The sequence below is a fragment of the Nerophis lumbriciformis genome, linkage group LG04, assembly GCF_033978685.3.
Source record: "Nerophis lumbriciformis linkage group LG04, RoL_Nlum_v2.1, whole genome shotgun sequence".
NCBI classification, from domain to species: domain Eukaryota; kingdom Metazoa; phylum Chordata; class Actinopteri; order Syngnathiformes; family Syngnathidae; genus Nerophis; species Nerophis lumbriciformis.
Window position 1 is genome coordinate 44,637,913 of NC_084551.2, and position 15,388 is coordinate 44,653,300.

The following is a 15,388-nucleotide window of genomic DNA, read 5'->3' on the forward strand; positions in this document are numbered from 1 at the left end:
CCTGTGATTGGATACTCATTGTTAGTGGATGAATTTGAGAACACATAGAGTTGAGGGACAGTTCGATAGCCAATTAGATTACAAGTTGTTGACTGTAGCCTATCTAAGTAGCCTGATGTTAACGAGACTAATTGGATACTCACTTGTCATTCCAAATTGAGTATCCATTCACAAGCTTCAATTTAGCAGAAAGCAGTATATGTTGCGCCGTAGCCAGACCGGGATAGCAGAGAAGGAGAACAAAACGTTGATTAGGTGGCAGATATATATTTGCAGGGCCATTTTCAAGAAGGAGATTTAAAGAGAACCTACATCTTGTGAGACGATGTCGGCCAACCTCGGGAGCTAGCTCAGCTGTTCTGGCGAGGAAATGGGGAAATGCTCGTCATTTCCACTTGAATAAGCCGCCGACGAGGGGTACCACTGGCTTATATGACGTCGAATAGGTCCTACAAATTGTGAGTACAAATATTTAATTTTTTCACTTTTAATGTTTTTTTCAATTTGAATTTTGACAGTACCACATAAGATATGTTTTAATTTATTTTTAAATGCGCCAGAAAATAACCCCATTTTGTATACTGTTGATGTGATTAAATGCCCAGTAGGGCGTAAATGTGTTCATGTATATATTTCTCCAGCAATGGCCATGTAGTGACATCAATTATGGTATTTTGGGAGGTAATCTTTGAAGTCGGACATCACTGAAGGCCTAAGTGGGAAACGCACGGCCCGCCACTGCTGCTAATACAATTAAAGTGCAAATGAAAATACAGCTTCATCACTTTAGTCATAATTTTTGCGATTAATCAAGAAACTTCTATGACTGTAGCTGCAGATGTCTTCTGATTGTTTGACATTGTAATGACTGCCACAAGTGGTGGAAAAGTGTATTACAATTCAGGTACCACTGCGGCCTATATGGACCACAGCTGAGAAACACATTATTTAGTGGCCCTCTAGGAGGCACTTGTGACCCAAAAATGGGCCCTATAGTTAAGAAACACTGCATTACAGTACACTCAGTAGGACACTAATATTTAATCTGTTTCAAAGTACATGGAAATAGTATTTAAAAATACTAACTACAGGCGGCAACCAACTCTGTTGACGAATCCTTCGTCCGACCAAAGTCGGACGAAGGATTCAATTAAAAACTTTAATGGGATGTGGGACAACAGGCCACAATTTATTATTTGTCTTCACTCTGTAAAAGTTTATTATCACAAAAAAGCCAGCTTACCCTTTTTTTTTTTCACGAGTGCTTAAAAACCCAGAAAAAAATCAGCTACTGGAGGGCATTAAAGGAACATTCCAACAATTACCCATGTCAAAGTCCATGCCTTTGAAAGCACTCGCATCAAGATCTGCGTTGATCTCCCAAACTAGAAGACGTGGACCAGGCAGAGAAGTGACAGCTTCTGGCTTGGAAAACCTTTTTCATTTCAGGAATTTAGAGAAGAAAAAAAAATCCTAGTGCTCCTTTAGTCACAAATGTAAACACGTGTTCATGATGTATGATGGCCGTTTTTGCGGCGTCAGGCCTGCAGAAGTTGTCCTGCGAACGCGGGGCTCCGCTCTCGTATCAAGGCGGACGTCATCTCTGCGACCTTTGACACAGACCTCTCCCAGCACTCGGGGTCCTGAACAAAAATCAGTCAAAGAAACAAGATTATGACGCATGACGTTGACTGTATTGGTAGTCTCCCTTGTTAGGAAGGCAGAGTCCTCCATGGTTCTTACTGAGGTTTGACACTTCATTCTACAAAACAGGACTAAGTACAAGCAACAGCAGCGCTGGAAGGACGGCCGAGCTACTGAAAGGTCGGGCAAGTCAGTCTCTCGTGCTTTTGTAGGTTTGCTGCGCTTTTGGAAGGAATCTAAACTGAAACTTAACTTGACGGGGGTGCCTAGCGCACACACATTCTCACTCCATTCTGACCCCATTAATAATTATATACCATATTTTCTGGACTATAAGCCGCTACTTTTTTATTACAACGCTTTGAACCCTGTGGCTTGATGGATTTTTTTTTAAGTAACAGCCATAATGTTTTGTATTCAAAAAATAGTTTTCGTTAAACACCCACAGAGACTATGTTATTGTTTGTGCTACGGCGCCATCTTTTGGACGAGTTACAAGTTGAACGTCTAGATCAGTGGTTCTTAACCTTTTTGGAGGTACCGAACCCCACCAGTTTCATATGCGCATTCATCGAACCCTTCTTTAGTGAAAAAAAAAAAAAAAAAGTCAAATTCAAGACGAAGTTATACGTTTTTGGTAACACTTTATTATGGAGAACGTATTCTAAGTAACAAAGACTTCATTTAGAGTTTATTGGACACTAGGGGAACATATTCTAAGTAACAAAGACTCAATTTAGAGTTACTTGGTTAGGGTTAGGGTTAGAGGGTTAGGGCCAGGGTTAGAGGGTTAGGGTTATACTAAGGCCATGCCGAATAAGGCGTTAATAAGTACTTAATAATGACTAGTTAAGAGCCAATATGTTACTAATTTGCATGTTAATAAGCAACTAATTAATGGTGAATATGTTCCCCATACTAAAGTGTTACCATGTTTTTTTACTGGTGCACAAAATGAACTGTGCATGAACATCACCTTGTTCAAAGAACAAAACCAACACAGTGCATGAACTCACAAGAAATTACACACCTGCAAATCAGTGTGACTTCTGCTGTTGCTGTATCCGTAATACGCCGATAGGGAGAAGTTTTTATTTACACGATGAGTCGGGTGTGTCTTGACCTCCGCCGAACCCCTGAGCTCGACTCACCAAACCCCTAGGGTTCGATTGAACCCAGGTTAAGAACCACTGGTCTACAGCATTTCCTTCTGTTTAGTGCCTTGAAGCGGAATTTCGTAGTGTGTCTGCTTTTATGGATTCTTCATTCATTACCCCAAGCAACGTTTGTAAGTTTTACAATATAACTAAAACAATTCATTCTTACTAAACAGTGACATGTTTGATAGTAGCGTTTTTATGCATGTTTGTACGTGCGATCGTACTGTAAAATCAAGCTAGCGTCGTTAGCATTAGTTAATATGCTAGCACGTTTCTGAGTGTTAGTATTTTATAACTTACAATGGCATTCTTTTTGTATTGTTTGAGTTTCGTAAATTCACCAAAACGTCATCGTGGGGAGCTGATTGGAGAGCTAGCTTATGCAGCTAGTGGGTCCATGACGATGACTTCTGTTTTGTTTGATCAGCCGTTTTGCTGCCGTGTTGCAGACACTGTTTGGAAACAATTAAGGTATGTAAACAAATATTTACAAAATCTTTCTGGGTTTAAAAAAAAAACTATTTTCACAACGTATATATATTTGCGTCTTATAGTCCGGTGCGGCTAATATATGGAAGATATTGTTTTCTTCTATAATGTAGTGGGTGTGTGATTTATATGCTGGTGTGCTCTGGAGTCTGGAAAATTCGGTATGTGTGTGAGAGAGCATAATAACATTAATCGTGTTCGTATTCTTCTAGCACAACAAAGGCCAATTCTAAGGCGTTTTTATTCTGCCGAAAGGAGGGAAAATATTCCCCAACAACGGGGAGCCTCCATCCATCTCTGTTTATGGGCGACTCCCGTGTTCCATTCGTGCTCCTCTAACACCCAGTTTTTCAACCACTGTGCCGCGGCACACTAGTGTGCCGTGAGATAAAGTCTGGTGTGCCGTGGGAGATTATCTAATTTCACCTATTTGGGTTAAAAATATTTTTTGCAAAACAGTAATTACAGTCTGCAAATGATGTGTTGTTATTGAGTGTCTATGCTGTCTTGAGCTCGGCAGAGTAACCGTGTAATACTCTTCCATATCAGTAGGTGGCAGCAGGTAGTTAATTGCTTTGTAGATGTCTGAGGCAGTGTGCAGGTTAAAAGGTGTTTAATGCTTAAACCAAAAATAAACAAAAAGGTGAGTGCCCCTAAGAAAAGGCATTGAAGCTTAGGGAAGGCTATGCAGAACAAAACTAAAACTGAACTGGCTACAAAGTAAACAAAAACAGAATGCTGGACGACAGCAAAGACTTACTGTGGAGCAAAGAAGGCGTCCACAAAGTACGTCCGAACATGACATGACAATCAACAATGTCCCCACAAAGAAGGATAAAAACAACCGAAATATTCTTGATTGCTAAAACGAAGTAGATGCGGGAAATGTCGCTCAAAGGAAGACATGAAACTGCTACAGGAAAATACCAAAAAAAGAGAAAAAGCCACCAAAATAAGAGCACAAGACAAGAAGTAAAACACTACACACAGGAAAACAGCAAAAAAGTCCGAATAAGTCAGGGTGTGATGTGACAGGTGGTGACAGTACACCTACTTTGAGACAAGAGCTATAGTGATGCATGGTTGGTTATGGTTTAAAGTCATATCCAACAATTGCGAAAACAAGTTTTTTATTGTCTATATCGGCTGCTGAGTTTCATTTTTTAATGATTTCTGCTGGTGGTGTGCCTCTGCATTTTTTCAACGCAAAAAATGTGCCTTGGCTCAAAAAAGGTTGAAAAACACTGGACTCTAACACACGAGAACAATTTCCCCAAAAGAATGCGAGGAAATTAAAGCAATTTCTCTCCCTCGCAAATTAGCGCCGACGCGACGTCCTGTGAAGTTCAGCAAACTTACAGATCTGAGAGAAGGCCACCAATTGTTGACTTTCTCTCAAGTCTGTTGTGGTTCTTCTGGTTCTCCTTGTGAACTTTGAGAGCGTTTCACTCCCCCAACATTCCTCGCAGGACACAAACTCCCTGCTTTGATTTACTTGGACCTGCTTTCTATCTTCCCACAGACAACGCTCAGAGTTGACCACGTTTCAACCTTCTTCAGCGCCACGCCTCTAAAGTCCACTCTCAAGGGGCTTCGCTTCTTTTTACGCTTGCGTGCCACTCACCACTGCTGCGAAACCCAGGCTCCCGTCTCGTCTAATCTAATGTAAAGTAAAGCAAAGCGGGCCTTCTGGTGTACGTGAGGAGGCGAGAGGGACGAGCGTGGAATCGGGCCTGACCGTAACTAATGTCGTGTAGCCACCTGAGACCCTCCTCAAGTTCTCCTCGCTAATCACAACCAGCATGGAGGAGAGGTCACATGACACTTGGATGAATAGGTGAACGAATGAAGGGACTGATGGATGTGTGGATGAGGGCACTAATGGTTTAAAGAGTGGATTTACTGACGGATGAGTATGTCCTGATGAATGGCTGAATGAAAGCATTGCTCGATCGGTGGATGAATGGCTGAACCATGGTCGATTGACCCATAGGTGACTGCATCAATCAACTGATGAATGAGTGGATGAATGGATCGCTAGGTGAATGCAATGATGGATGAAAGGATTGTTTGATAGTAGAATGGATTAATTCACTCATGAATGACTGAATGTTTTCACTGATGAATGCACAAATGAATGAGTGGATGAATGGACTGCTGCATAGTAGAATGGATTACTTCACTGATGTATGCACAACTGATGAATGGACTGCGAGATAGTTGAATGGATTAATTCACTGATGGATGACTGAATGTTTGAACTGATGAATGCACAAATGAATGATTGGATGAATGGACTGTTGCGTAGAAGAATGGATTAATTCACTGATGTATGCACAACTGAATGAGTGGATGAATGGACTGCTAGATAGTTGAATGAATTAATTCACTGATGGATGACTGAATGCTTGAACTGATGAATGCGCAAATGAATGAGTGGATGAATAGACTGCGAGATAGTTGAATGGATTAATACACTGATGGATGACTGAATGTTTGAACTGATGAATGCACAAATGAATGATTGGATGAATGGACTGTTGCGTAGAAGAATGGATTAATTCACTGATGTATGCACAACTGAATGAGTGGATGAATGGACTGCTAGATAGTTGAATGGATTAATTCACTGATGGATGACTGAATGCTTGAACTGATAAATGCGCAAATGAATGAGTGGATGAATAGACTGTTTGACAGTAGAATGGGTTAATTCACTGATGGATGACAGAATGTTTAAATTGATGAATGTGCAAATGAATGAGTGGACGAATAGACTGTTGGATAGTAGAGTGGATTAATTCAATGATGGATGACTGAATATTTAAACTGATGAATGCGCAAATGAATGAGTGGAAGAATAGGTTTGCATAGTAGAAATGATTAATTAATTAATTGATGGATGACTGAATGCTTAAACTGATGAATGCATAAATGACAGAGTGGAAGAAAAGAATGTTGTGTAGTAGAAGTGATTAATTCACTGATGGATGACTGAATGTATGAACTGATGGATGCAGAAATGAATGAGTGGATTAAAAGACTGTTTGACAGTAGAATGGGTTAATTCACTGAATGTTTAAAGTGATTAGTGCACAAATGAATGTATGGATGAAAGGACTGTTTGGTAATAGAATGGATTATTTATGTATGACTGAATGTATGAGCTGATGGATGCGCAAATGAATGAGTGGATGAATAGACTGTTGGGTGGTAGAATCGACTAGTTCACTGATGGATGACTGAATGTATGAACTGATTGATGCACAAATGAATTAGTGGATGAAAAGGACTGTAGAATGGATTATTTATGGATGACTGAATGTATGAACTGATGAAGTGGAAGAAAAGAATAGTGTGTAGTAGAATGGATTAATTATGGTAGACAGAGTATGAACTGATGAATGCACAAATGAATGAGTGGATAAATTGACTGGTGCATAGTAGAAATGACTAATTTATCGATGGATGACTGAACGTATTAACTGATTAGTGCACAAATGACTGAGTGAATGATGTTGTGATGAAGCATCCACTTGATGTAGATCGCCCAAAGATGACGTAAAAGGCAAACAGGTCACATTTTAACAAATCAGATTCCAGAAGGATATGGACTACCTCTGATGTGGCCTGAACCTCATGCCAAAAGATCAGATTTGGAGCGTTTAGACTGTCAAAAAAATATCCGATCCGTGTCACTTGAGGGCAAGAACATCAGATTTGGTGTAAACGCAGCCTTGTTTCCTACTGAGGGGCAACGTGATCCCTGGTGGATTAACGTGTCTCCAGGTTGTCATCAGAGTTGATGGCCTTTGAGCAAAAGTGTTTTTCCACAAATCCGTGCCAACGTGAGGAAATGATGAAACCAGTTTGCAAGCAGAAATGCACCCAGCTGGCAAAGTTGAGTCTTTGAGAGGAAAAACCGCAGCACACGAGCTTGTGGAGATCACCTGTTTAAAACCAGGAGTTCCTCCTCGTAGGACTGAACCAAAGTGTCGTCAGCTGGTTGCCATTTGCTTTTATTAACCGCTTTCCACCACAAATCTTCACTTCATGGACCTTCAAGCCAAAAGTGTTTGCAGTTATTTACTTTAATAGAAATATTGTCATTGCAGATTTGGGATGCAACAGTATGCATACTTGCCAACCCTCCCGGATTTTCGGGGAGACTCCCGAAATTCAGGGCTTCTCCCGAAAACCTCCCAAGACAAATTTTCTCCCGAAAATCTCCCGAAATTCAGGCGGACCTGAGTGACGTGTCGACAGCCTGTTTTCATGTCCGCTTTCCCACAATATAAACAGCCTGCCCGCCCAATCATGTTATAACTGTAGAATGATCGAGGGCGAGTTCTTAGTTTCTTATGTGGGTTTATTGCATACTTGCCAACCTTGAGACCTCCGATTTCGGGAGGTGGGGGTGGGGTGGGGTGCGTGGTTAAGAGGGGAGGAGTATATTTACAGCTAGAATTCACCAAGTCAAGTATTTCATATATATATATATATATATATATATATAAATAAGAGAAATACTTGAATTTCAGTGTTTATTTATTTACACATATACACACACATAACACTCATCTACTCATTGTTGAGTTAAGGGTTGAATTGTCCATCCTTGTTCTATTCTCTGTCACTATTTTTCTAACCATGCTGAACACCCTCTCTGATGATGCATTCTGCTTCGTCTCCTTGTTGTGTGCGCAGTAGATCTTATTGTCACATATGCATGTACAGTAGATGGCAGTATTGTCCTGTTTAAGAGTGTCACAACATTGCTGTTTACGGCAGACGAACTGCTTTACAGTAGACGAAAACGTGACTGCTGTTGTTGTGTGTTGTTGCCGCGCTGGGAGGACCTTAATGAAACTGCCTAACAATAAACCCACAAAAGAAACCAAGAACTCGCCCTCCATCATTCTACAGTTACAAAGTGATTGGGCAGGCACGCTGTTTATATTGTGGGAAAGCGGACGTGAAAAGAGGCTGTCGACACGTCACTCAGGTCCGCATGGAGCTGGAGGGGGCGTGGCCTCCAGCTCGGCCTGAATTTCGGGAGCTTTTCGGGAGAAAATTTGTCCCGGGAGGTTTTCGGGAGAGGCGCTGAATTTCGGGAGTCTCCCGGAAAATCCGGGAGGGTTGGCAAGTATGGTTTATTGTTAGGCAGTTTCATTAACGTCCTCCCAGCGCGGCAACAACACACAACAGCAGTCACGTTTTTGTCTACCGTAAAGCAATTCGTCTGCCGTAAACAGCAATGTTGTGATACTCTTAAACAGGGCAATACTGCCATCTACTGTACATGCATATACGACATTAACATCTAAGGCTTTTAGAGAGTGCAGTGCACAACTGCGCACACAACAAGGAGACGAAGCAGAATGCATCATCAGAGAGGGTGTTCAGCATGGTTAGAATAGAGAATAGAACAAGGATGAACAATTCAACCCTTAACTCAACAATGAGTAAATGAGTGTTATGTGTGTGTATATGTGTAAATAAATGAACACTGAAATTCAAGTATTTCTCTTATATAGCTAGAATTCACTGAAAGTCAAGTATTTCTTATATATATGAAATACTTGACTTGGTGAATTCTAGCTGTAAATATACTCCTCCCCTCTTAACTACCCCCCCCCACCTCCCGAAATCGGAGGTCTCAAGGTTGGCAAGTATGCAGTATGAACATTTCATATCACTTTTATTGTGTGCGTAAAATTTCACAGATGAATTGAAACCAGTATGATCAGACAGGTCTTGTCAAGACGAGACTGGTGATACAAGATCATGTTCCTGTGATAAATACTAAGAAAAATATGGACTATTAAAACCGGGGGAAATGCACACATTCCTGGTTAACTTATTAATACCAAGACAACGGGGCTCAAGATTTTAGGTGCGACCTTTTTGTTAAAAATGTCAGAATTTTCGTAATATTTACCCCATTTTAGAAAAAGGTTGGTATAATTGGAAAGCTTGCTCCACAAAGAGACAGAAAACGAGGTTTCACAGATGGTGGATTTTTAATTGACTAAATTAATGAAATTAGCCTTGGAAGTGAGGAAAAATGTGAGTAAACATGGCTGGTCGCACTCGACTTGTGTTTCACGTCACAACGACCAGGAAATCAACGTAAAAGATGTTTGGCAGACTCACAGATACATGTAGAACTTATAATATTGTTTCCAATGAACATTTTGCTCTCCTTTTAGACGTTTTGTCGAGTGTAAACTTGGAAAATGTGTTCAAAGATTTGTGGCGTGCGTACTCTTTTCATCCGAATGTTTGGTGTTCTACGTCATCAGTGTTGACAACATGAACGCAGTTGAACTTTAAATGCAGCGGCCCGGCCGCCATTCAGACTGTGCGATCGAGCGTGAGAGGCGCTGAAAGACCACTGCGGAGATCCAGTTGGTGACAAATACACACATACCTACACCAAAAGAATCATTATTATCACGGTATTGTCAAATGTATTGTATTTTCCGGACCATAGGGCGCACCGGATTATAAGGCGCACTGCTGATGAATGGTCTATTTTTGATCTTTTTTCATATATAAGGCACAACAGATTATAGGGCGCATTAAAGGAGTCATATTATCATTATTTTTTTCTAAATGTAAAACACTTCCTTGTGGTCTACATAACATGTAATGGTGGTTCTTTGGTCAAAATGTTGCATAGATTATGTTTTACAGATCATCTTCAAGCCGCTTTCTGACAGTCGCTTCCGGATGCGCCGTTTTGTGGGCAGTCTTATTTACGTGGTTCACCTTCGGCAGCGTCTTCTCCCCGTCATCTTTGTTGTAGCGGTGTAGCGTGCAAGGACGGGGGTGGAAGAAGTGTCAAAAAATGGAGCTAACTGTTTTAATGACATTCAGACTTTACTTCAATCAATAACGGAGCAGCATCTCCTCATCCAGAAACAACAACACCGGAAATGTGTCCCGTGAAAAACCGTCCAACCGGAACACTCTAATTACTAAAGTTCCTTGGGTGAATAATGTAAACTCACTACACCGATATGTTTTAGCGCTTTCATGGCGAGTTTACTGACAGATATAAGTAAGAACTTTACATTACTTTATATTAGTAACGGCAACAGCAGAGGATGAATGTCCCATAACAAGAAGATAGAGAAAAAGAAGAAGCTTATCGACTATGGTGTCCGCATGGACTACAAAGGCGGGCGCGTGCAATTTTTCAGGATTTATGCAGATCCCAAATACAGATCAGCAGGTACAAAAAAGGTAAGAAAAGTTGCTTTTGCATAATATTGCGAAACAAAACACCAAATAATATGTCTTACCTTATACACACACCATAATAATACTCGTATGTTGAAGCACATCAAGCGGTGTGCCTTCATAACTTACCAAAGATGTACTAAAACATTTTGATAGATTTTTGAGCGCCGTGTGTAATGTTCTATAATTTTAATCGAACATATAAAATGTTGGTGTTGTTTATTTGAGTCATATTGCCATCATAGTGCAGTCTACACGTATCTCTTATGTTTGACTGCCATCTACTGGTCACACTTATCATTACACCATGTATCAAATAAAAGTGCTTCAAGGTCGGTAAGCAAAACCAGAATTATTCCGTACATTAGGCCCACCCGTGTTATAAGGTGCACTGTCGAGGTTTGAGGGGGAAAAAATATTTTAAGGGCGCCTTATAGTCCGCAAAATACGGTACTCAAAAAGTACTTTGTTAAAATTATTTACATTTTTATCTAAGTTTTATTTTGAAAATTGTGAATGGGTCTTGTATCCATGTTAGCATTTAAGCTAGCTTGTGATTAGCTCGCTAGCTGCTTCCATAGGAAATTAGCAGAACAACAAAATTTGAAGCAGTAATATTAACCATCGGGAAAGTTTCCCCCGGTTTATTATTAAAAGCTGTAATGGTGACATCCCTACCGTGAAATCTAAATGGAGATTTTGGCATACGGTGGAACATCGATTTTACGAACCCCTCCATTCGCAAACTTTTAGTTCGAGCCAAATATGCCTCCGTGTCATTCATTCATTTGTTTTATGTCACCCCTGCAGGCAAAAAGCAGGGCGCATTACACTACTATTCACTACTTCCCTTTTCGGTGTTTTGTCCATTTTGCCAACATGATATCAATCCAAAAATAACAGACTGGCGTGGAAAGGAGGACGGAATCACTGTGGAGTTAAAAAAAAAAAAGATTTGCGAAGAGTGCATTAATGACGCTCACAAGTATGGTAGAATTAACGAAGCAGGCTTTGTAATGCAGCAAGTTTTAATTGTGATGAGACCGGACCTTTCTGAAAAAAGATGCTAAAGCAGACCTGTTACACAGCGGAGGAGAAGAGCTAGCTCTGATTTAGCTCCGCCCCGTCCAAGAGCACACACAAGACCCCTGTTCTCACCCTCTGTCTGCTCCTTTCTCTTCAGCTCCTCCATTGTCTTTTTTAAATGGTTATTATTGTAGCAATACGGTTGTGTAAGTGAAGGATTTGTGATCATTCGTGAGGGCACCAAAGGGACTTCTGTGTGCGTGCGAGAGGAGAAAAAAAGAGACCGTTGATGAATAATTTCCTTGTTATGTTTGTTTGATATACAGTACTCTATAGAACTTTATATTGTGTTCAAGTGTACTAACCCTAACTAAAATATGGACTTTGTTGAGGCTGGAAGCAATTATTCATGTTTACATTGTTTCTTATGGAAAAATGTGCTTCACTGTACAAAGTTTTTTTATTTACGAACCATGTTCAAGAACCAAGTTTGTAAATGGATTATGGACTAATTCAATCTTGGCCTTTTTTCTTTTACAAAAGTTACTTATAAATACAGACAAGCGTAATATTTATAAATGTATTCTGCAAATGATGGAAAAATCGCAGAGATAAAAGTCCTTCAAGGCTGCTTTCCGTTGAAGGTTGCGTGCCAAAGCGCCAGGCTCTCATCCAAGAGTGAAATGAGGTGACAGCTTTTTGTGAGTAGAAATAAAAGTCGTAGAAAATCCCAAAGTGACTGGGCAGAATATATTCCGTACACTTAAACACAAGCAAGCGCCTCGTTATTCCTGCTACGATCACGAGTTGCGGGTAAGAGACTTCGATCAAGAGCTGCTATTTTTGCCGCCGAGGACTGTGGCGAGGCGTGAGGCGACAGGTCTTTGAGAAGCAGAGCGGGACCACACAGCAGGCCGTGCCCCGTCTGTCCCCGCCCTTAAATGCCGCCGATGCAATCAACCTTTCCATGAAAGAGGAGCAGCTCTCCTGCCACACAAGAAGGAGCCGCTTTGAAGTGGAAAGGTCTCTTGGAGTAATTAGGAGCTCCACCAGTGACAATTTGCATGCCTCCGTCGAGGCATTCCACTCCCTCCCCCTCCATGACACACTAGGAGTCCTAATTGAATCCCACTTGACTTCTAAACGCTATTCGGTGACGTTGTTACGCTCTTCCTCGGTGGAAGGAAGCATTACCAATACACACATTTCATACAAACGCTGGAAAGGTGACGCGCGCGAGAGAGAAAGAGTGACGACAAGTGAAACTAACCTAACAGCTGTGTTTGTTGACAGTGGAAGTCATGGCTTTTGGTTCTAATATTAGACACTAGAGATGCGCGGATAGGCAATTATTTCATCCGCAACCGCATCAGAAAGTCGTCAACCATCCGCCATCCACCCGTTTCTAACATTTGATCAGAACCGCACCCGCCCGCACCCGCCCGTTGTTATATATCTAATATAGACGATGCAAGGCATTAGTGAGGTTATAAAGCTTTTGCCTGTTAAAGAAAGGAGACTGATCCAATGCAGTACAGACATTCGCGTGCCACGCTGTCACGACCCAGACGCACACCAGTGCGCAATCATATGGGAGCCGCGCTGAGCGCACCTCCAAGCGCGTCTCGCTGCCGGCGACGGCCGGGTATGGGCCCGACGCTCCAGCGCCATCCATTTTCAGGGCTAGTTGATTCGGCAGGTGGGTTGTTACACACTCCTTAGCGGGTTCCAACTTCCATGGCCACCGTCCTGCTGTCTATATCAACCAGGGTGAGCCCCACCCCTTTCGTGAGCGCACTGCGCGCGGAGTACCCCTGTTACGCGCCCCCGGCAACAGGGGTGGCGGGCAGGTAAGCTGCGCGGGCAGGTAAGCTGCGCGGGCAGGTAAGCTGCGCGTGCGGAGCGCGCGGAGTGACCCGTTACGAGCCCCCGGCCACGGGGGTGGCGGGCAGGTAAGCTGCTTACCTGCTGCGCGTGACGCCGGCCGCGGCGAAGGCGGACGAGGCGGGGTGTCGGTGCGGTGGGCGTGGTGGTGACCCTGGACGTGCGTCGGGCCCTTCTCGCGGATCGCCTCAGCTACGGCTCCCGGTGGGGCCCTCTCGGGGGAAGGGGCCTCGGTCCCGGACCCCGGCGAGGCGTCCCTTCTCCGCTCCGTAAAAGTGTCCATCTCTTTTTTTTTTTTTCTTCTGTTGTGGCATATGCAGCAGGTGCCTGCTCGTTTTTTGTATGTGGGTAACAACATTTAACTATGTATATATATTTCCAAATTGGTTTAACTGCCACCCGCCTGAATCTATTTAAAATCTAATTTTTTTTTATTTCAACCGCCCGACCGACCCAAATCTAATTTTTTTAATTTCATCCGCCCGATCCGCGGATAATCCGCCGACTCCGCGGATAATCCGCGGACTCCGTGGTTGTGCCCGCAAACCGCGCATCTCTATTAGACACAAATCTCTTTATACTGTTCAAACATACGATACGCGTAACCCATAGGTGTCCAGAGTCCGTCACGGGGGCCGTTTTAACAGCCCGTAAAACACTATTACAAAAAATAAAACACAAAAAAGGCGAATAAGAGTATAAATGTGAAACGTAACAAGAAAAAGTTGCAATGTTGACTGCAATGCAGGCTTCTTTTTTTTTAACTCATTGCTCAAAAAATAATAAGGAATCAAAATCGATGTTGTTATGAATTATTGACTGATGTATTGATTGATTGAGACTTTTATTAGTAGATTGCACAGTACAGTACATATTCCGTATAATTGACCACTAAATGGTAACACACAAATAAGTTTTTCAACTTGTTTAAGTCGGGGTCCACGTTAATCAATTCATGGTACGAATATATACTATCAGCATAATACAGTCATCACACAAATTAATCATCAGAGTATACACCGGGTACATTGAATTATTTACATTATTTACAATCCGGGGGGTGGGATGTGGAGGGGGTTGGGGCGGGGTGGTTCGGTTTGGCTGATATCAGCACTTCAGTCATCAAAAATGATATCATCTGAGAAATGGACATTGAAACAGTGTAAGGCTCCAATTACTTCCCATTAATTATTCCACTGAAATATTTTTTGTGAAAATATTTTACTTTTTGTGTGTTTGCCATAGGGTTGTACGGTATACCGGTATTAGTATAGCACCGCGATACTAATGAATCATATTCGGTACTATACCGCCTCTAAAAAAGTACTGTATCTAGTCGATACTACTATGATTACGTCAATATTTTTTGGCATCATAACATTTTCTTTCGTTTTTAAAAAATGTATATTATGTTTATAAACACATGAAGACTTTGAATATGACCAATGTATGATCCTGTAACGACTTGTTATTGGATTGATACCCGAATTTGTGGTATCATCCAAAACTAATGTAAAGCATCCAAACAACAGAAGAAAAAGTGATTATTACATTTTAACAGAAGTGTAGATAGAACATGTTAAAACAGAAAATAACCAGATATTAACAGTAAATAAACAAGTAGATTACTAATTAATTTTCTACCACGTGTCCTTAATAATGTTGACAAGATAATAGAATGGAAAATGACACAATATGTTACTGCATATGTCAGCAGACTAATTAGGAGCCTTTGTTTACTTACTTACTAATAAAAAAGAAAAGAAAAGGACAAAATTGCAATAAGAAACATATGTTTGATGTACCGTAAGATTTTTGGTTAAAATAAAGTCAATAATGCAATGTTTTGTGGTCCCCTTTATTTAGAAAAGTATCAAATTATCAAAATACATTTTGGTACCGATACCGGTACCAAAATATTGGTATCGGGACAACAC

At 41.4% G+C, this 15,388-nt stretch overlaps 1 protein-coding gene across 1 annotated transcript in view; it reads right to left on the reverse strand.

The window, feature by feature from the left end:
• Positions 1–1,034: 1,034 nt before the first annotated feature.
• crppa (CDP-L-ribitol pyrophosphorylase A) overlaps positions 1,035–15,388 on the reverse strand; it is a 77,501-nt gene continuing 63,147 nt past the window's right edge. The window contains exon 10 of the mRNA XM_061945810.2: positions 1,035–1,643. Within this exon, the coding sequence (XP_061801794.1) occupies positions 1,539–1,643 (105 nt within the window). The 3' untranslated portion in view covers positions 1,035–1,538. The remainder of the gene's footprint in view (positions 1,644–15,388) is intronic.